A 23,007-nucleotide genomic window follows, 5' to 3' on the forward strand; every position below is an offset into this window, starting at 1 on the left:
TAGGAATTCGAGCCGTGCGTAACGCATCCAATTGATTTTGTTCTCAGTTTCGCGTGTCCGTTGACGTTATTCAATATAGGTGGATTATGGCACATTAATTCTCCTCTAAAGGCTTAATAATTATGTTATATGTAGTTGAATTTATGGCAGACAAATTGGAACGGCTCTTTTTCTCTTTGTCTCTCTCCTCTCTATTTTGTACCAATATTGTTTCGCGACTCACTACCATTGACATTGCAAATCGCAATCACGCAGTAAAAAATTCTAATCTAGTAAAGTACAGTTTTTGGAGTTGTACTTTATTCAATTTCCATGAATTACTAATCATTTTCCATGTTTGAGAATAAATTATTTTATTAATTATTTCAATTTATTAAAAATCTTACAAGTAATTTGCATATTAAAATGATAATTTCTTAAAAACGGATGTCTCTTAACAATCGCAGCGATTCGTGAGAAAATTATGGGCAGCTACGATTCATAAAAAACTGCCTGCGGTGATGAAACGTAAAGCCTCTTACGACACGACAAATGCCCGCAGACGGTGGATTTTGGCGACGATCTCGCAGAAGGACACGTATCACAGTAGCGAACCGCGGTGACGAGACTCACGTGCCACAATAATCAGTCACGGAAATATTTCGACGTCGCGGAACGCACGTTTATGGCGTGCAATTCGTCTTGCGTTGCCGGCACCGCGTCCCTAATTCATCGTAATCGTCCCTATTCGTCCGGAGGCTCGCTTTCCATCAGTCGCGTTTCATCGCCCGCTTGTTATTTCCGATAAATTACGGAAGGTGCAATTCGAGAACACACAGTTGTTCCCCTTCAAATAATTAATGCGTCGTTGTTGGCGCATTTTCGATGCAAACAGAAATACATTGAGAATATTGATCTCGCAACTGCAATTTATGTCTGAAGAGAAGGAGACTCGGAATATTGGAAGAAAGAAAAACGAGATATATACAAGTGCCAAGAGTTACTCTTGTCCTAGTTTTAACAGATTTTCTTAATTATGCAATTTATTTTAAGATGTCAAAAATAATGATATTTAATGTCCCTCGAAGACTCCATTGTCTCATATTCGCGGTAGCGTCTCAAAACGGAGGAAACTTGAATTTATGCCTGAAGTTTCCTAAGAGCGTCTTAATCTGCCACCTTGTACGTCTTTAGGGATAAATGCCTCATTCAAACTGGACGTGCTCGCAACGTCTTCGAATCTATTTAAATAGATCCATTAGGTGAATTAATTAATTAAAGCTATGGAACTGACTTGCCGAACTGTTCTTTTCCGGAGAAAGACAAGCTCAATGTCGATTTCAATCCGACTTTATCCCCGTGTGAATCTTTCAAATCAACCATCGTTGCTTACTTCTTTATTCCTTCTTCAAACTAGGTGAAGCATTATTCTACGTGAAAATACACCGGAGAAATATTGCTTTGACATGTTGCCCATGCATGTAGATATTCTTGTAAAAGATGGCAATACATGTTCGGATTTCAAAGGACTTTGAAATCGGCTTTATGCCAAAGAAAATTTCAACTGGACTTGAATCGAATCGATTGTTGGAATTTCGTTCGACGCGTAATGCCCGTAACATCCGCGATACTTTTAATGCAAAGAATAGTAGATGCTGTAAAAAAAAAAACTTTCTGTACTCTTTAAACAATTATCCACTATTTAATTTGTCGCTGATTTTTACAGAACAAACGATTCGCGATCAACACGCTCATAGAGAGGTTCGATGACAATATTTCCATTTAATTAGTTAAGTAGTCGCGTATTCGTTCGAGTCAGACAGCGAAGTTATGAATATGCATTTCCAACATATATCATATGAGACAAAAAGGAAAATGTGCTCTCGGCAAATTCGTAAAAGTGCGCGTTATTTCTTTCCCATTCCGGCGCCAAAGAAACGAGAATCCTATGTCGTTTCCATTTATTTATGGCCAAAAACGCACAGCGCCATTAGCGCGATTCTATGTTACAATGGCGCACGTTAAACGTCCCGAGAAGTTTTAGTGAGTAAAATGAATTTTGAACAAATGTTTTGCATGCCGATAAGCGTTGAAAAATTCGACTATTCCCGCTTTCAATTTTTTGCACGCCACGTTCTGTATTTGCGTTGCTGGGATAGTAACGAGATTACGTTGCGACTATTAAAAACTGACACGATCAGTATTTTTAACGAAGAGCAACAAAGAAGAAATAGAAAAGAAATTTAATAAAAGCAAGATTGAACACCGAATTTTCGTTTTACACGAGCGTGTTAAAGCGACTGTGTCAATTTAATAGACGTGAACAACTTGGGAAACGCACTTATATCAATAAATATTATTTTTATCATTGCTAATAAATAGGGCGTGTTAAATTTATCGTCGCTCACCATGATCGTCCTCGTAGATGATCACCACCTTGGTCCATTTGAGGAACTCCATGATGTCCTGATAAGCGGCATTGAGCAGACTTTGTGCGGGATAGAGATTAATGCTGAACTCTTTCGCTTCCGTCTCCAGGTCCAGCCTGGCCTCGAGATGTGGGATATCGAGGGCGTCGCAGATACTATGAATGTGCTGGCCCAGAATCGAGTCTGAGGGCCCGAAGACAGCCTGGACGCCGTACTTGACCTGCTGGCACGCTGCAACAAAAACACGCGCGTTTTAGCATGAATGGCTTTTCTGACGTTGGAACAATCAATGAGATAGCGACTTGATAACAAATTTGATTTAAGTATAGCTCTCCGCATTAAAGAGCACAATGATTCAACTCGCGATATTCTCCCAACAGATTCCCGAAGCATCGATTTTAATTATCCCGGAGAAAAATCGCGCGTGTAATGTTGCTACATCGCTTGCTATTAATTTAATCAAGCGTTTTCCTTCATTCCTTACGCAATTAACGTTTTCTCTATCCAATCCCCGCCCCCCTGTTCTCGCGGCAAGAGAGAAGAAAACGATTGCCTCGTAGAATTACGGAGTTTTCCTCGTGCCGTTACTGCCGACATAATGATGCCGTGTCACGGTCGATAATCCACCCCGGCATGGCCAAGAAAACCGCCGTAAACTGAGGGTAACGCCGCATTAACGCTACACTACATGTAGGACACGACCATCGTACCATTCGCCCACTCTCCGGGCGCATCGCACGAGCACAAGGGTCGGTTGTTGTACGTGCAAAATGACCGAACCAGGAGCGGTACTAGCACACCCGCCGGGTTATCTCGCGTAAGTTCCAAGTATTGCCGCACGTCCGGCCAACGTGAGACAACCGACTCACCCACGGAGTTACTCGAGCATCGCCTCTGCTCGTCCGCAGGAACAAACTCGCCTGACCGTCGCCTCTGTCCTTACGTCGCCAAGTTAATTTACGTTGTCGGGCGCGCGGACGGAAATCGATTTCCCGGAGAGCGTGCCGTGCTCTCCAAAGTTGCCCGCGCGCGCGTCTGGGCAACAAGACAGCCGTTAGTTAGATCAAGTGCCACGAATAGCGAATCTCGGCTAAATGCGAGAGGTATCGCACTTCCGGATCGCTCGCGAGCTTTCCGGGAGTTACGGGACGCGAGGTGTATGCACCGCGTGACGACGTTTGTTACGCGAGATGCTGCAAGGAATTGCGAGACAGAGCGGATTATATGCGCAATCAGCGTAAACGCATAAATGCTAAGCGGGTGACGAGTGTCGAGTAGATCAAGTATCTCGTTGTCCAACTGCTGGAGCAAATTCGGCGAAATTCATGTAAAATTCGTGTAAAACGTTTAAAAATTACAAAAAGAAATTTTTACGAGTGGATTATCAAGTAGTGATAAAACGAATATTTAGGTTTATAGAAGCCATTAGCAACATGGGTACGGGCGAAGTCTAATCCAGGCTTCATAAATACTAGATTTTTTCATGATGGATGATTAAGCCGTTCCGTCTAGTTATCGCGAGGGAACAGCGGAAAAGATCAACGGAAAGCTGGAAGCTAGCAAGTAATAGCTTTTTGCAGCGAGATAATGGGTTTTCGAGGTTCCATTATCATTTCACCGCTACAGCGGCGATATCGCCATCATTATACGCGGATTACAATGATCCGAACAATTTCTTTCTTTGCAGCGTAATTGTTTCTAATGAAACGGTCGGTAATACAAAGCCGCGAGAAAAATTCCGAACGGATTGGGCCGGCAAAATTTTATACGAACGATAATACTCGTATCGCTTCAACATTGAAATTAGTCAGAAATGAAGCTGACCGTCGCTCAACCAAGGGATTTGCGTTTCATGAAAGACATCTGTGAAATAGTTTCTCTCGTCATTCCGATAAGAAAATCTCGATAAATTTGTTCGATCGATTCACCTGAAAAGGTCCGGAGAGGAGCGTAATGTAATCAAGTGACTGGTAAAATTGCGAATTTTGAAATTATCGGAGTAGAGAGTACTTCTTTTTTTTTTTATATAAGTGAACTCATTTAATTTACAGCGGGTTCGATATATTGATTTAACGTTATGGCATTTTTGTCTATATATTTTGAAGGCGGCTTATTGCATTACCGCAATCTGGTCGACATTAAGTTTGCACAGATTATTAAGTCATAGGCAAACACGCGAAAGTAAATGGCTGAAGCCAAAATAAACTTTCAACGGACTCGTGCTGGCACTCAAAGCGCAAAGCGTGTGGAAAAATCAAGTTGGCTGTAAACGAGTCTTCCTCTCTCTCTCTCTCTCTCTCTCTCTCTCTCTCTCTTTCTCTCTCTCTCGAAAGTAAACGAGGTTTAATTCGTTGCTTAATGGGGTGATCGTTAGCTCTCGGCAAACGTGCCTGTACTCTCTCATTCTCCTTCTCTATATATATTCTTTCTCTTTTTTCATTAAAGTGTTTTGCCATTCCTCTTCATAAAAACAATTTTCAATATAAAATGTGCTTATAATAAATCGAATTCTGCCGTTTCTTTGGTTGTCCTTCTTGTTTTTAATCGTGTGTATATACATATATTTTTTGGATGTATTCGTTTCCATTTTCAATCCAACCATATTTCATCTTATGATAAGAGGACGGTCAAATCAAGCGGGTAGCTGAACCGAGAAGAAATAAAATGGTAAAAGGTAGAACGAAGTAATAAGAATAGTAAGAGCGAAAAGATTGTAGCGATAAAAAAGTGGAATATAAGAATCAAAAAGATCTCTTGATCGTTAGCGTAGAACAAATGCGTTTGTTCTCTACAGGAAGTGTTACAGTGAATGTTTTCTTTTAACCACAAGTTTTTCTTTGACTTGTTTGGATCGATATATCCTTAGTAAAAATTTCTCTTTCGTAATATTACATTCGCCTTTCGTAATATTACATTCGCTCTCTAAAAACGAGACTATTTAACGAAATTTTTGGCAAATTGAACTTTGTCTCGATTAATTCGTACTAAAGAATATTTTAGAACGTATTATTTATTAATATCCATTCACAGTCGATTTTTTTAAAATCTAGCAGCAGTTTCTTGTTAAGGAGGAAAGAAGAAAAACTGTCGAGCCAAGCGACATAACAGGAATGACAATCAGAGCAGCTAATGGAAAGTAAAGGGACGTTAGTGGGCAGCTGAATAAAAAGGAAATAAAATGCACGTCGAAAAATGATAACAGATAACTATCGCAAGCAGAAAGGATGTAATGGTGGAATAAAATACTGAGATAATAAAACCAAAGAGATAAATAAGGAATAATGCTTGAACTATCAACTATCCTTTCACGCTTTTCTATTACTCTTTGCTTTCTCTTAACGTTAACGTTAATATTATGTTTTAAAAGTAACTATACCATTTGTATATATCAGTTTACGAATATAAAACCTGTTCTATTCGCTAACATCAATATCCATTAATCCATTTTTTTTCCTACATGCCATTCACGTAACTGACAGAAAAGCATTTTGTAATATCAATATATACTTTTTATCTGAAAAACAATCATTTTAAAAGTAATTGTCAATATTGTATCGAGACCATCCGTAAAGAAAATGTATCTTAAATCGTATGAAAAGATTATATTTCTGTAGATTTTATTACCCGCATATTCTTGCAATTAAATTCTTGATTTTCTATGTAAATTAAACGCGGGGGATTGTACTCATTTTTTAATTGTTACATTGAGAAAAAGATATTTTAAATTGTAAGATATAAATTTATTTCGGTAAAATAAACTTATGTCTCATAAAGAAATTTTTAAGTATCTTTCTCTCAGTGTATATTAAAATAAAAACTGATTGTGAGTTACACACTCGTGCAAGGAACAATAGTTAAAAGAATATAGAATGGGTTAACATTACGTCATATGTAATCTACTGCGGAATGAACATCGCTTCGATATATGTATAGTCATCTGAACGGAAATATCGAACTTGTTGTGGCGAATATATCTTGTGTGGCACTCGATGTTCCGCTGTCGGAAAAAAATTTGTTTCCGTACGCACATGTACAGTATCATACAGTATAGTACTCGTATCGTTTATAGCTTACACACGTACGCCCACGCGGATATTTCTCGTGCGATGCATCGCGCGATCGGCGGACAATCGGTAAAACGATATATATAAGTCTGGCGTTTTATTGCCTTCGTGTCCTACCAAGAGACACTCGAAGGATATAAGCCGGAATAGGAAAAAGCGGCCGATATTTTCGACATTATTTGCTAGCTCGTGCCGAACGGGGCATGCAATAATTGCAATTTTCGACGTTTCGCGACGCGCGCGTATTTACCACTTTTGTGATTGCTTTTAGTACAAAATAATAAATAATAGCGCCATTCGCGTACCATTTTATTTAGAGAATAATAGAGTACTTATTTTTAAATTATTATTTTATTTAGAGAATAATAGAGTACTTATTTTTAAAATAATTTTAAAATATACAAAAACATTTCCCCTAAAAACGAAGAACACATTTTGGGGAAACTGCATTATGAATCATATATCATTGAGTCTGAATATAAAAGATAAAACCCATTTTCCATGTCGCTTATTGTAAAAAAACGATCTTTTTCATTAGTATTGGAAAAAAAATGCACTGGATTATTTCTAAAAGTAATCGAATGAACACCTTTAACGAACTACTGTTAATACAGCGAACAGTTGCACAATTAAATATGTCCCTTTTTCCAAGCTCTGTAAGAATATTTTAAATATTCCAGTAAATAGTTTAGACATTGTTATCAGCTTCATTAGCTGACTTAAAACTTCATTAAACTGGTTAAATCATTAGATGTTTTGTATTGGATGGAATGTACATATGCAATACATATTATTTCACGCAACTACGTGAAATAGTATATTGGATATTCTATGTACAATTGATTGGTTGGGCTTCTGCTCTAGAACAAAATGAACGTAATTTATTCAAATCGCGATGGAACTCATCCAGGTTTATTCGACATTGAATCCTATGGCAATGTAGCCCACGGCTTTTGTCGCGTTGATGAGGAAAAAAAATCATCTAACGGTAACCCCGGGAATAAACGCAATTTTGCATTCGCCGGGATTTGCTGCGCGGAAAAGTTATCCTCTCTGAAAAATTTATCTAGTAGGCAGTCTGGTGATATTGTTCCGCGCAATATCGCTTGTTATCACATGCGAACGGCCGACATGTTCAATTTAATTTGTATAAACGTTTTGCAAAAGCAATAAATTATTTCTCAATACCTTTGACCGTCGTAATGAATTTAAGTTATATTAATTTGTACGATTATGTTGTTAATATTAGTATTGCGTGTTTAAAATGGAATCCAAGTAATTACTCTCCCTATAATTAAATTAAAATTATTATTAATTGCAGCGTTGTTAATATAGCAGAATTCGATTAATATATTGCGCATTCACGTATTTTCTATCACACGTCTACATAGCATTAAGGTAATGAATGTGAACTACCATCTTCATCTTTCTTAACTCATTCCGCTAAAGTAGGAGTTGATTGCTGTTCGAACTAATCGAATCGCTTTATTTCCCAGCGGTTTCTCTTGGACGTTAGTTGCATTTCTGAATTTCGCGCTGTAACTTGGTTACACAGCTACTTCGTTACTCTAACTTGATGTTGCCCTACCTTAGCAGTCAATCGTATAGCCCGGTGTCAATTGATTCAAAGACTATGCATAGTCGAGTGGCTTGAATCTACTTGTCCACTTGGTTCACGCTAGTAATTACATTATCCCCGGACTTTAAAGCGCCAATTAAATGGCACCTTGCAGATCCTCGAGCAAAATCCATGAATCTTCGATGACTCAAACAAATCTCAGTTTCGGCAAGAGGCAGCGAGGATGGAGATTTAATCAAAAGCACGGTTAGATCAATAAACAAATTATATAAATAAACTTATAAGAAATTAAAATAAATAGAATCAATAAATTAATAAAATTCCAGGTTAAAATAATTCAGCTTTATCTGGCTTTTTACTCGATAAGAGTAATGTCCGTTCATTAATCCGTTAACTCTCTAAGATATCCGCAACGATGTCTGTCTTATCATCTTCGTGCGAATTCATGGGAGTCGTTTGAACTTCAGCTCGATAAGCTCGAGATGTTTTATCTGCAGGATTCGTAGCGTGGGGCGATATTGGTTTCACGACGGAATTCCAAGTTACATTTGTAACAGCCAGACGAATTCAGTATCATTGTACGAAGAGCAACGTCGGCGACTCTTATTTCAAGGACGCAGTCTCTGGTCTCGAGTATTAAATTGGAAAGCGCGAGATCGATCGTAGCGTGGGGACGAGAGACGGAGAGAGGCTGACGCGTATTTTCGCGAGTGCGGAGCAGAAAGCGGGAGGGTTGGTTTTGCAGACCAAGGGGCGTCCGGAAACGCGACGAAAATAAGAGAAGGCGAAAGCGAATGGTGGAACCGAGCCAGCCAGCCAGCCAGCCAGCCAGCCAATCGTATCTGAATTTGTTTACGACGACAGCGCGCTGTCGAAAAAGTTTCTGTGGCTGACGTCGACGTCGTGCACGAGAAGTACGAAAGTTAGTCCTCCCCTTTTAACGGAGTTCCCTGCCGCAGTCAGCTTGGCGTTAAAACTTGGGGTCAAAATGCCGCCCGCCTCTCACTCGCCGGCCAGCCTTGCCGAAAGAAGAGGATCGCTCGACGAGGATTAATCATATTTCGAGAGGACGCCGAAAAGGGTCCAACTCCTCTTCAACAATCAGATCACATCCGGCGGCAAAGGTTCTCGAAGATCAGGCCCATTATGGATAAGTCGTAATGGACATTCGAGGAGGGCCCCCGACAGATAAGATTCACGTAGAATTGAGATCAAGGTTAACGTCTCATCCGGGCGCACAATAGGCAGGACTCGTACTCGACGTCCGTGCGTCTTTCCGCGAAGTTCTATGCAATAAATCGGAAGGAGAGCGTCGTCACGGCGTACAATGGGTCCCGGCAAGGATCACCGGGATGCCCATTTCCGAGTTCCTGCTTTTTCGCCCACAATGCGCCCGAGAAGATCAAGAGTCCGCGCGAAGAGACGCTCGATCTACTCGCCCTCGTCGACCAGAGGAATCGACCGTCTTCGGGAGAGGCTCTGATACGTTATGAGCTTGGCCGTCGGCCACGGGAGTTATCTTCCTTCTTGTACCAATGGCGTCCGCGCTGATGAATCTAACGGCGGCTTCGTTGCTATCTGGAATTGCGCGGAGGATAGTATCCTTCTTAATTTCGCGGTCGAGATAAGGCGTTTAAATCAATGGTGCGAGAATAAGTCGGAGATAAAGCTCTCCGGCGACGCGGTGCCGACGTTGAGTGTAGAAAAAAGTACCACAATTATGCCTCTTTTTACATTCTTCGGCTGCTCTATTTAAATTATCACACCGCTGTGTAATCAGATTAATTAGCATCTTATGTATTATGCAAAGTAATTACGTAATTTTACGAGTATGCGCGCGGAGCTGACGTTAATGAACGAATCGTTAAGCGAATTAGTAATATAAATCAGTAATAAAACCATCACTTTTACGGGTTGAAGCGTTAGAATTGTTAACGGAAAAGTGGGCGACGCGTACGACCCAATTCAACTTTACGGTTTCCCACTTAAGAGACGTTAAAATTAACGACCGCTCTGAGAATAGTCTTTCGCTGACTTATTATTTATTTTTTTTTTTGCTTCTGAAATTGCAACGGGCTATTTTAGAAATATTAAAACAACTGTTACGATCCTAATGAGAAATTGTGAGAAGGGTAAGACTGAATTATTATGGGAGGGAGAAGGGTGCGCGCTGTGAAAATGTGAACAGCCGGACTTAGACTCATAATTATTCCGAGCTCGTAAAAAGGTCTTGCCGGGTCATTGCCAAGGCATTCTCTTGAGATGCAGTAGATTTAAGCTGCTGTAAAGGAAAGTGTCTTCAAGTTGCCAAGAGAGAACAGGCGTGATATATCGACATCGATGTAGTCGCTTAGCAACGATAATATCTACATCATTTTGATTCATCTTTTCCCTGTTCACAAATTGCATTTTTATCCAACGGTGATTTGTGGAAAATCCCCTTTTTTCAATAAATAAAATCAAGGAATCTTTCTACATGCAGTATATTAATTTTATATTCACAACAAACAAAATAGTGTCAATTGTACTAAGTATTTTCCGGTGCCTATCTCTTCATTAAAAAATTAATGTCAAAATAAAATAATTAAAATAAAAAAGTATAAAATAAAGAATAAAATTATTGTAAAAACAATTTGACTTACGAATTTACTTGTTCAAGGGTCTCTCTCTTTTTCCGAGTTCCAGTATACCATATAATTCTGTACAAAAACTGTAGGACTACTTCTGCAAGAGTTTTTGCGACCTAATACCCTTACGGTAGCTAAACTTTAGTCTTTCTGCAGAGGCGTATTATTTTATCGCGCTTGGCGTGTTGCATAACGAGCAGCCTTATTGGCGCGGCAACCTCTCTCTTTTAAAGTCCCTCAGATTATCGTATATAGGCAGCTGGAACCTTAACAACCGCGCGCGTCGGGCATCCCCGTGAAAGGAGTACCATACTAATTGACTTCTCGCAACTTTTCACGGGAACCGCCTCCCCAGTTGAAGTAACTTTCAACTTTGTCGGTATCGAGACGCGGACCATTCCTTCCTCGCGCTCGTTCGAATCTCCAACGATACGGTTAGAGAGAGAGAGCGCGGCTCATTAAAATTTCAAAGTACCATCCTGGCGTTACGTTAGATGAGGACGTAGAGTTGTCCCCCGTTTCACAGGTCCCGCGTCAATTTGTTAGTTACTACTTAGGCATTAATTGGCAATAATCTCAGCGTACTTCAATCGTCGTGATCAAATAACCTAATCTCTGATTGAAAATGATATCCGAGAACGTTTGAGGTAAAAGTATGGGCTAGTATTGTTAATATTTACATTAAAATTTCTTATAATTTAAAAATATGTTGTTATGTTTAAAGCAGTGTAACATACGCACGTATCAATAAATATATTTAATTATTATATTTGTACCAAGATTAGGTGTATTGAACTTAGGTATTTGATCAATAAGTTTGATCGATTAATCATATAATTCATCATTCACTTGTTTAATAATTGTAAATAATGTTGCACTGTAATAAACTTAATTTTCGGAATATAAGTAAATAGATTCGTAATAGAACGTCATTAATAAGTCGTCAATACATTTATTGCATGCACGTCTATTCATTTTATATTATTATTACTAACACAATTATTACGTTTATTATCATAAAAGATTGTAGATACATGTTCTATTTTCATAATATATGAACAACAATTTCAACACTTCACTTTCAACACTGAAGCGTTCAGTGACTACAAAAGTTCCGATATACTTTTAAAAATATTTAAGTAAATTCTCAAACGTTTAACAAATCATAAAAAATGGTAAATTATATTTCCCAGTTGTAAAATGTATCTTTAGACTGAAAATATTCGTTATGCATAGCAACTTCGTAACAGGAATAACTTTTGCATTTGCGAGTACAATATCTTATTACTTACGCCGTACAAAATACGGCAATGATCAAAGTTTTGAAACTAATAAACTTTTGCAAGTAGTATCGCTGTTCTTTGACTTGCTAAATTAATTAATTCAACGACTTTTCATCTATAAAACGATATACATATTTTTGATTTTGGACGCAACTGACACAATTTACAACAAATATGAAAAATATAGATATCTATCTCATTCATTAAGTATCTGGAACAATTATAATAAAATTTGTGAGCAATAGTATTCGAATTCGAGCAATTCATTGCTGCAACAGGTGGCTGCGTAAACGATCCATTAAACGATTCATCTCTAGTAGCAACGAGATAAAAATATTGTATATAAAGAAAGAGAGTTTTCTCGTAGAAATTTCTTCTACTAATACAAACAAGTATTTTCTTTGAAAATTTACACAAGATCTAAGGTAAAAGGATAAGAGCAATTTTGAGGAAGTTATAAAGTTTCACAGGAATATGAAACACCGTGTATTAAATAAAAGTGTAAAAGAATTCCTTTAAGAAAAATTTGCCAAACTAAAAATTTACATTGACATTGCTTTCTAGCAACTTTTGTGTTTATTTAATATCTTTAACATTTTTATTTGTAACATAAAGTGCAATACATTTTTGCAACGTATTGGGCACAACTTTGAATTAGATATTCGCGAGACATTTTGAATCTTCAACAAACGGATCGACTTCAGCGCAGCAGCGACAAAGACGCATTGTTTCGGCGGAACAATGTATGTATGCTGTAAGGATGTCCGTTTGTTGGTCCTCTTTTCAGTCCCTTTAACAAGAAGCAGAGTACCGCTTTGTACTTTGATGTCGACAATTCTCCTGACGGATCCCAAGCCATCAGCTTCGTTCAATCAGAGTAATTGCGCGTTAAATCTCTTTGCTCGCCATTGAATCAATTTTGCAGCCTGCCGAGCACCTTCGTACATCCTTGCCGTTACGATGTTTCTCTGTATCTCGTTTCTATCGCACGAGTTGAATGCCATTCGATTAATCAGTTGAGGAAAACGAAAGGATTCAACCGCTCTTAACTCGCTCAAAAGATCCAGAATCGCCGTGCATTAATCTATTCGTTACGTTAAAATTACTTTTTATAAATATTATCTAAATGTTCTCTCATTTCTTTGTCAGGTAATAAAATTTCTTTGTCGGTTGGCCTTCTTCTTTTCTTCTCGTTTACAAAATTTCGTCGTCTTCGTTAATACCAAAGAAACTTACTTTAAGGAGCAAATAATTTCTAAAGTGTCTAATGACGGCGCGTAAGATACTTTCGCATCGCAGGAGAAATTGGGAGAGCTGCGTACCGCGGAAAATCTACACGTAACGGTATTACCAACTTAGGTGAATGCAAACTGGCGCCCGTGCGCTTTTAAATTTCTCAGCAAAGTGCGGCTGCGCTTTCAAAGCTCTTGCTATCCCGCGAGGCGAAAAAAAAAGAAGGATAAACAGATAAAGATTTCTTCGGCAAATTCTCAACTGAATTTGTTGGGGGTACGACGAGAGCGGAGGAGGACGGGGCGAGAGACGGGGCGCGGGCGCGTTTTCCCTCGTACGTGTTCCGCGCGTCTGCGTGTAGCCGCATGCACAACTCAAGGCGTCTGTTTCGTTCCCGCCGATATTGGTTTCACGGTGCATCGCGTGGTATTGCGCCGGTTTGCGTTTCCTTCCGCATCTCCTCTCCATTTCGCCAACCACCCTTTCTTTCTCTCTCTCTCTCTCTCTCTCTTCGTCTCTGTAGTCGCTTCTCAGTCTTCTATCCCGTCTTCTCCTACTCTTGCTTTTCCATTTGACCCGCGCTTTTTTTTTGCTATTTCCGCATCGGGATGAAACCGGCTGGCCCGAGAAGAGCGTATACCGAAAGAGACGGAGGGAAATGAAATTTAAAGAAGTGTCGATAAAATGACTCGCGATTCCCTCTTTTCGCCGCCGGAAGCACGCTTCGATAACGTCTCGCGCCGGGTCAACAGGAATGTCGTGCAAACAGCTCGTTTTATGCCGTAGAAAAAGAGCCGCACTCTCAAGAATGGATCCCGATTATTATCGTGCAGCGTTGTGCTGCAACGCTCCAGCGTCGAATAAAGCGTAATTAACAGATAAAATAGAGGTGCACGAAATTAGCTGGTTGAGTGGAAGGTGTTTGGAGGCTGCTGTAAAATACTTGTACATAAGCGCGTGAAAAACAAGATCAGCTCTAAAGCTTACACCTCGCGAACACGATGGTTTTTTTTTTCTTACGCGAAGATAATTGTGTTGCAAAATAAGAGAGCGGAGCGGAAGTTTTTCGCAAGGGAGAAAATCGTGTGAGTCCGGATTTGCGAGCAGAGCCAGGCCAAATACGCGGCGCGCATGCCGCATCGTCGATAGAATCGCGGCGGAAAACGCAGATTAAGACTGAAATACGGCCCTAAGCCTTTTATTCTGCTGTCGGTATTATATCTGACGGGGATTTATTTACGGCGGGGAAATCCGCCTCCGCGACAAGCAAGAGAAAAATTCAAAGCCGTATCGATAAACATATCTTCCGGTTTTGTATTCGAGAGAAGATTTGCGCGACGGTTTACGAAAAAAAAAAAGTAAAGTATCTACGCGAAAGACGCGGCCCAGGAACCAGGCGTTTTACAATATCAATCGGAAATAGATCTATCTGCGATTTCCCGACGGTGTAATAATCGCGGAAACGCGGAAGAATCACAACTCAAAAATTGATCTCTCTCTCTCTCTCTCTCTCTCTCTTTCCATTTGCGTGCGCGGATATTTGAACGTATTCTTGTATCGCCGATTATACGGCCGGCACAATTGAAACTCGCGATCGTTCTCGCGCCACAAAACTTTAAATTGTTGAGCAGCAGTCCGCGACAGCTACAGCGACGGATGAACTAAACTACGTTCGCACATTCACACAGGATTAAACTGCAAGTCAAATCCGCGGGATTTGTCGTAGCCATTATTTGCAGATTTTATGGCGGCACACTCGGCGTTTACGACGTACGGAAGATGAGCGGGCGACAATAGCATTCGTCGGTGAGTTACTAAGAAACCTGAACGCGCGTGACAAATGAGTTTTTACATTCAATGTAATGATGCGCTTTGTCGCCAGATGCTTTTCCTTAATTTCTTCCTTCTATCCTCGTTCTACATTTTTCTCATCTCTCTCAAGCGCAGTAGATTTCATACAACTTTTGCCCGAGAATCTTCCATCGCGTTGTTCGTTCGTGCGTAACTACCTTTCCTGGGCGCTAACATAGCCGTAGCGATAATTTTATTTAACAAAGAAGTTAAATTGAATAACGATACTTTGGTCTGTACACCGTAGTATTCCCTATGCTCGCTATGAAATATTATTTAATTTTCTTCCACTGATTTGTACCGTTTTTAATTCTATTTCACGATTTCAACCTTCAGCTTTCAGTAAATTTAAATTTGCATAAACATCTCTTGCATAAATTTACATAAATATCAAATATTAATTTGTTTGTATAAAAATATTTAATTTCTGTCAGTCGCAGCAGTGACTGTAATTTTCTTTATAATTTAAGTTTTCAAATATGAAAAGTAACTTGTGATCTGAGTTTCGAGCAAAGCTTGAACGCATATATGGCTGAGAAACTTCGAGATGCGTTGGGAACGCGGGGAGGAGGAAATATCAAAGATCGAGTGTACGTTCCAATCGATATAAAGATCCTTGTGAGCGGAATCGGAAGCGACATGTTCGAGAGAGACTCTCGAACATGCGACATGACGTAGCGCTAACGCTTCATCTCCCCAAGCCGACGCGATGAGAACTTCAGAAATTATGTGTTTATTTTCCGTGAAGTTTGTTTCGAACTTTGACAGCACTTTTGCTAGTGTATCGTATCGATTCCTCGTGCGTGTTTGCAATGATTTTAAAGAAGCTTTTAATTTTATCAATTAAAAGAGATTGAGCAAATTAACCCTCAGACATATGTTGATAAAATCTTATATTAAATATGTATAATCTCGAATCAAAAATCGAATTTATTAAATAAAATATGCTGAATTATAAGTTGATGACAAATACATGGGAAATTGATTCTACAAGTTAATTGCTCCGATAATTCAATTTCATTTAGATATTTTTATTTAGATATTTTCTAGCGTCGCTACTTAAAGTACGAGATCATTACGAGACAAGAGTGAACGTATACGTGCATATGAAGAGCTCAAATCGGTCCATCCGATACTTAACTTGTCGCTTACTTCTGACACGATACCATTTGCATAAGCGCATACGCACATACAGGGCCGAAGCATGTGCCCATGTAAACGTGCGACGTAAAGACGCGATGATAATGCGGTGAGCGAGATTGCAGTACAGCGCGGTCGTTTTTGCTGCAGAATAACGTTATTTGCACCAAAGTATACGGCTCTTTAGATTTTTATGGTTATAAGCGTACGTGTTACGGAGCCGATGATCGAATTTGAATCCTTAACGCATCATGTACATTAAAATTCGCCCGAGGATTTTACGGAATTGAGGAGTAATAATAATGGTGTTTCTAATCTTCAAAATGTGTTATTTTAGAATTCAATATTAAAGTATTGAATATATATAGCAAGCAAAAAGATCTCTTTAAATTATATTATTAGAACATATTCTAATTAAATATACATTATGTTTTGTAAAACTGATACATTTCGTAAAACTGAAAACAATAAAGTTAGATTAAATGCACTTTTTATTTACGCAAAGTCTAATTAGAATTATTATATGTTATTTTAGAGCACAGAAAATCTATTTGACCATAGGAATTCAACATCGTGTAACAGAGAGTTAAATGATCGGGGAATATGTAATTCAAAATAGAAAATTCAACTTCATGTTGTGCACGAACAAACGGTCCATTGAAAGTTACTGGAAAGAACTCTTGACAGTACAGGCATACTATATGGCGAGTTGACGCGGACTGGTTTCGAAGTGGCTTCCTACCCTAGTAGTTGACAATACATGCGTACGTTTATCGATCCACGTGGCAATTTTGATGCCGCGGACGCCATCGACGAAAGTTTATCGTATGCAGTGGAAAATGTATATGTATGTATGTTACAATGTAGATTGCTCAAAGTTGATACTGGCTCATTTGATTTGCCGCTACTCATAAACTAATAATGTGTTTGTGTGTGTTTTTTAAAATAATCACTTGTTAAAATTTAAGAAAATTATCAAACAATTCAAAAATATTTCAAGTTTAGGAAATAAATTCATGTTAATAGTATGATTGTAATCACGTATAAAAAGTAATTTATTCTGAATACGTTATGTGCAATTATCTTTTCATAATTTAGATGAGAGATGTTTGCACAAAGAACGAGCTATACATATATATTTGTATGATCCAATTTTTTTAAAAAATATTTTTCAAAATATGAATTTGATATTGTCTGCTTTTCATGTGTATCGAACGTGAATATGCTGTAAAAAATATTCTTTATATGCCAATATATAATGAAATTTTATATAGATATCTCTGTTTGCGCATTGTTGTAATAATGAATTTTATGAGGATATAAAAACAAAATTCTAATAATATAACGAATAAAATCGCTGTTAATAAAAATCGTCGCTGTAAAAATGTCAAGAGGGTACGTGAAAAATAAAAATATTGTATAAATTATTGACTATATTGAGTGAATTTAAAATTGGATCTCATAAAGCATTTTGCATGTTGTGCAAGTTATATGCATACGAGATGATAAAAGTTTCTTCCGAAAACGTTACGTTTAAAAAATAGAAAAATAAAGAATATGTCTTTTCGTGTTGAGATATTGAAAGATGCCCTTTTCATCGAGCAATGATTTCACGTGTTATAAAACATTCATTACTTGGCGACGGAGTAATTTATGACGTAAAGAATAAAAATAACGAGGGCAACCTGTTGGCATCAATTTCCCTGCATCAATATTAGACGAAGGTTTAGAATGCTTAGTCACACTCTACTGTTATAATATTTGCATAACGCACGCAATGTGTGCTGCTACTTGGATAACCATAATGGTATTCGTTCGTTTAATGCTAATTCAATTTTTACAAATAAAACAATCTGCTATAATAAATCAAAATGTCTCTATCAAATTTTTATTTGTATCAATAAATATTATTTCTGGATTACAAAGAGAGATGCTGTTTCGTGTTTTACAGATTTGATTTCTCTTCTTATAAAATTCATAACAATGTATTTTACGACTTTTATATGAAAAAAAGAATTTATTGTCGGAATCATGTTGAGAAATTCCTGCGAAGCAGGATACTTCACGGGCAAAATTGATCTTGTCTCTTAAATTTTCTCGGTATATCGGACAAGAGATAAGTAATAGGTTTTTAAAAGTGTCACGAAGCAAGTCTCAAGCAATGATCTCTGAGGCGAGTATCCGATAGCAGCAGACGAGACGTATAATAATGTGTATGCTACTTTAATAACATCGAGACACAAGCAAGCCAGTTATTCTTGGCTGGTTTATACATGCCGTCAACACAATAAATTTTGCTTACAGAAACGCCTTACTGTATCGCGTATAGTGTCGACTAGAAGGACTCTCAGAATATCTAAGGGTACCTCGGAGTATTCTCTAAGTACCATGATTTCCCTCGATAAGCCAAGCTCTTTGTCTCGTAGCTGGCGCCATATCCCTTATGAACATTTTCGTTTACGCTCGATTATTTAATATTTTAATGTATTCTGTTTTAAGGAAAGAATTTAACATAACTGTTCAACCGTACTTCATATTTTTATGTAAATATTACAAGACAAAAGCTTTAGCAAAAGCGCATTGCATTTCTTGTATTTTTGCAATTAAAATAAATTAATAAATTTTAGGCAAACTACATATCATTTAACATTTTGCAACATTCTGTAACTGTGTGGAAACGGAGCGGAGTTTTCAGGAATAAATCATTTTTGACGTGTAGGAAACCGTGAGATTAATGAGTGTGAGATGTTTTTTAACTTCGGTGAAATTTCTTATGGAGTCGTGTGCGATGCGGCATCGTTTCATTACACGGGAGAATTTTCTACCTCGCAAGTTTTAGCTCAAATTGCTATTTCTTGCATCGGCATAGATCACAAAAATGCAAATAAAACTATGCAATTATATGTTTCACTAAAAATAAAACGTACAGAAATTTGCAAATATAATACTCACCCTTCTTCGATGCGTGGAAGGAATCATCTTTTGGCACGTATTGGATGTCATACTCCAACGTGGTCTTTGGCAGTATAATTTTGTCCTTGTTGATCTTGTAAACGGCGTACTTGAAGGCCAGCTCTGTGCTGCTATCCTTTTGGTCATGAGTGAATATAGCACCTGGAAAGTAAGCACGACTATGATCACGTTAATCCTTAAAGTGGAACACCATTCCATAGTGATAATACTCTCAAACGATCAAAGTTCGTCCATCTATGCTAATAAACTGCAAGTACTGAGACTGAATCTCGTTTAACAGAGATTACGTACAGTTTTAACACATGAATGTGTTTATTCGACTTTCATACTAAATAATTCCTCTAAAAAATGCTATTTATATATTATTGTAAACATTTATTCATACCAATTTACTTCAACATAATCTAGCTCCTTTTCCTTTTGGTTAATTATTATAATAAAGAATGATTTGATGGATTTGATTCATGGAGCTTAACATATGATATATTATTCGTTGATTAAAATTAGAGAATCAAATAATTCGTTATGTCAAATATATTATATCACGTATCATGAGATATATAATATGTTTCTATTTATTAGGTAATGCAGTATTGCGTGCTTACTCACGTATCAAATAATATAATGTATATGACATTAATATTTATTGAGATAATATTTATTGGAGATATATGAATCAAACATTTGTAAGGTCAAATTAAACTGAATACTAATCGGATTTTCTGATTTAAATTATATGCTTTAAACGTAATGAAGTATTTTCACTGGCATTGCTTTTTAATAAACAAGAAAATTAATTGTAGAATTTTAGCAAATAATTACAAAAATAATATGCTAAGAAAAAATTTATAAACTAGATATTAAATAATAAATATGAGAGTATACTGATAAATAAACATTTAATACATATCGTATAAATTATAATAATGTATAAAGACATATAATAAAATGTAGCAAATTTTTATTACGCTAATTATTTAGAGTTCGCTGCACATTATAGATAAACGAGTAAGATTTATCATCAATTTGTTCAATGCCCTGACACTAAATGTAAAAACGGAACCATGTCGCGATTAAAAAAAGTCTGTTAAAAATTAATGTCGTCGCATGATATCCCAGCAATGTATTTTTGAAAGAAAGTGTTATATATGGAAGGTGCATTTTAATAACTATCTATTCATAAGACTAATGCTAATTACATAGCTGCTGGGCTAGCGTGTCAAAGCTCGTCTTTCTACGAAATTTTTCAAAGACGTCACATTTAAAGGTCTCGCGAATACACTTCAATTCCAATTCATTGAACAACCGCGGAGAGTGACTCTAGACACACATCGTCCTCATATTGATAACTAGGTCGTTCTTTAGCGAAAAGGCATATTTAAAACTGCAATGGTTGCGCATTGAAGAAGATTAATCTTCTCCCTTTCGGTATTCAGACTTTCATCGTAAAGTGCCTCGGGTCGTTTACGGAAATTAACGGGCGTCCTTTGGCGCGATAAAAAGCCGGAGACGCATTCCTGACCCAACACCAAGGGCAATTTTATGGTTGAACGACGGCAAGCGATAGTTAAAAGCGATGACCAGCACTGCCTATTAGCATTTGGCTTGATGAATGGCCATTTCTGATAAAAGTCCAATAAAAGCCACGGTGACACCACAGACCAAGTAGCACGGTATTGTTTGTTCTCACTCATGTTAACAATTTATAATTAATTTCCATAGATAGTTAAAAAATTTTAGTTTGATAACGTTTGTAATTGGCTTGACAATAGAGCGATATATGCATACGAGTTATGGATAAAAAGATTAATGCTTCAACGATTATATTTATGTGTAGATATATATGTGCTAATGCTGATAAAATATCTCTATTTCTTAATTAAAATCTTAATTAACAATTACAGAATTATAAGATATACAATATTTAGCGTGTAATTTATTGTAAATATTATCTTTTTAAATATACACTTTTTTCATTAAATTAGACATTAAAAAATGTTTAAATTAGCCACTCTATTTCGGAATAAAGGACGACAATTTGTTCAATCGGGTAACAGAATGAATGGATACATTGTAAGCAGTAACGAGGTCTCTTAGTATTTACGTCCCGCCAAATCACCGGGGTCCCCCTCGTTTCCTGTTTTTCATCAGACCTTAACCCTTCCTGATGGTATTCTTTCTCAACCCGACGCGCTCTTTTACTTTTCGTTCCGCGTCGTAACTAACTAATCCATTTATCTGTAACGGAGTAGATGCGCATTAGCTACCTTCCATCTCTCATCCCGCAGTACTGTTCACCACCACTTATAGCGCCTCGCCATTCTTTTTCCGTTTCGTTTTCGTTGTAACACGTTAAGTACTCTGATCCTCCCGGGGATGCTCGCGACGACTTCTTTCGATATTTTCTTACTATCTCATCAACTATGGGCCGCGCTCGACCATTATCCGCGTTTAAATAAAGAATACGTAATCCCTAAAATCCCTAGGTATGTTTGCTATTATTTCTTTAATAGCTAGTCAGGCACGTTCGCTTGTTACAATTAAAAAAAGGTGAACAAATATTAAACATGTAGTATTAAACAGTGGTAGCAAAAAATGCATGTTTTATTATTTCAATTATTAATTGTTTATAAAAGATGTTCAATTAGATGAGCGTATCAAGAAATAAAAATTGGTAAAAAATATTGGATTAATTTAAAAATAAGTTCTGTTTTTACATAAAAAAATATTATAATAAATTTAGTTTAATCCAATTCATAAATAAGATATCACTTTTAACTACTTGCGGTAAATAAAATAATTAGATTCTGTGGGTAATATTGATTTATAAAAAAATGATTCAGTGATTATATATATAGTAATTTATTTATGACTCAATTAAATACAATGAAGACTTATGTCCTTAATTAAGTCTATATTTAAAAAACATTATTTGCTCGACATACAAGTATACGTATCGCGATAGAAGTATATACATGTGAAAAAGTAACGTACATGGGTGAAATGTGTGTGTACGATTTAGGGAAGAAAAACATATCTCTTGCACTTGTGTCGCACAATTTCAAACAAGTTCCTCTGAAATATTTTTATTCTAATTTTCAAAGCACTGTACTATTTTCGAAAGAATCTCGCAGCCATTCACTACCCTTTAAATCCCTAGAAAAGATTTTTGAAAAACGACCGGAGATTACCAGTAGAGCAGCTTAGTGCTCAACGAAACGCTTCATGTCACCGTGATATTCAAGGCTTCCGTATTATTACGATAGGAGAGCACCAGCAAAAAACATTAGCTTGAATCCATTATATTTCATCAAAGCGCATTGTGAGCTTTCTGAATCGTAATATTAATAATTCGAATAGTTTGGAATATAAATAAAATATAGTCGAAGAAATGAAAGAAATATTATACTTGTTATTTAGTAATTTGTTACACTTACAATTTATCTCTCTGTTTCAAGTTCACCGCTCATTAACATTATTTGTGTTAAATCTCCTGCTTGATATTTGCATACATTCGTGCACATCCGTGATCAATTCGCATGTTAGTCTTAGTCAACCTCGCGGGATTTGTGGCAGATTTACGGCGGATCTGGCAAGTTAATATCGCTAATTCCTCGTAAATCGAAACAGGTTTCCATTAGGAAGCGCGAGTGGAATACACAGGAAGCTCACAGTACACCTACATGTTTTCCCAGAAACAGAGCAATACGAACGTTTTCTGTTGAATATTGGTAATACAGTGCGACGATACGTCCAAACAATCTCTAGGGACCTGCGAGAGCTACAATTCCCCAGTATGGCCTTACAAAAGAGGAATATACAGATCGTGTATTTCAGAGTGGAAAGAGA

At 37.3% G+C, this 23,007-nt stretch overlaps 1 protein-coding gene and 1 long non-coding RNA gene across 5 annotated transcripts in view; one reads left to right on the top strand and one right to left on the bottom strand.

Moving 5' to 3' along the window:
- Positions 1 to 23,007, top strand: part of LOC114254302 — a 137,319-nt gene that overhangs the window by 66,004 nt on the left and 48,308 nt on the right. The window lies entirely within an intron of this gene.
- The window catches only part of LOC105840633 (glutamate receptor ionotropic, kainate 2), a 113,923-nt gene that overhangs the window by 64,333 nt on the left and 26,583 nt on the right, over positions 1 to 23,007 (bottom strand). For all 4 annotated transcript variants that reach the window (XM_012687623.3, XM_012687620.3, XM_012687621.3 and 1 more), the window contains exons 3-4: positions 19,138 to 19,299; positions 2,388 to 2,639 (exon numbers count right to left, since the gene is read on the bottom strand). In XM_012687623.3, the coding sequence (XP_012543077.1) occupies positions 2,388 to 2,639; positions 19,138 to 19,299 (414 nt within the window). The remainder of the gene's footprint in view (positions 1 to 2,387; positions 2,640 to 19,137; positions 19,300 to 23,007) is intronic.

This window comes from Monomorium pharaonis, chromosome 8 (genome assembly GCF_013373865.1).
Source record: "Monomorium pharaonis isolate MP-MQ-018 chromosome 8, ASM1337386v2, whole genome shotgun sequence".
NCBI lineage: Eukaryota > Metazoa > Arthropoda > Insecta > Hymenoptera > Formicidae > Monomorium > Monomorium pharaonis.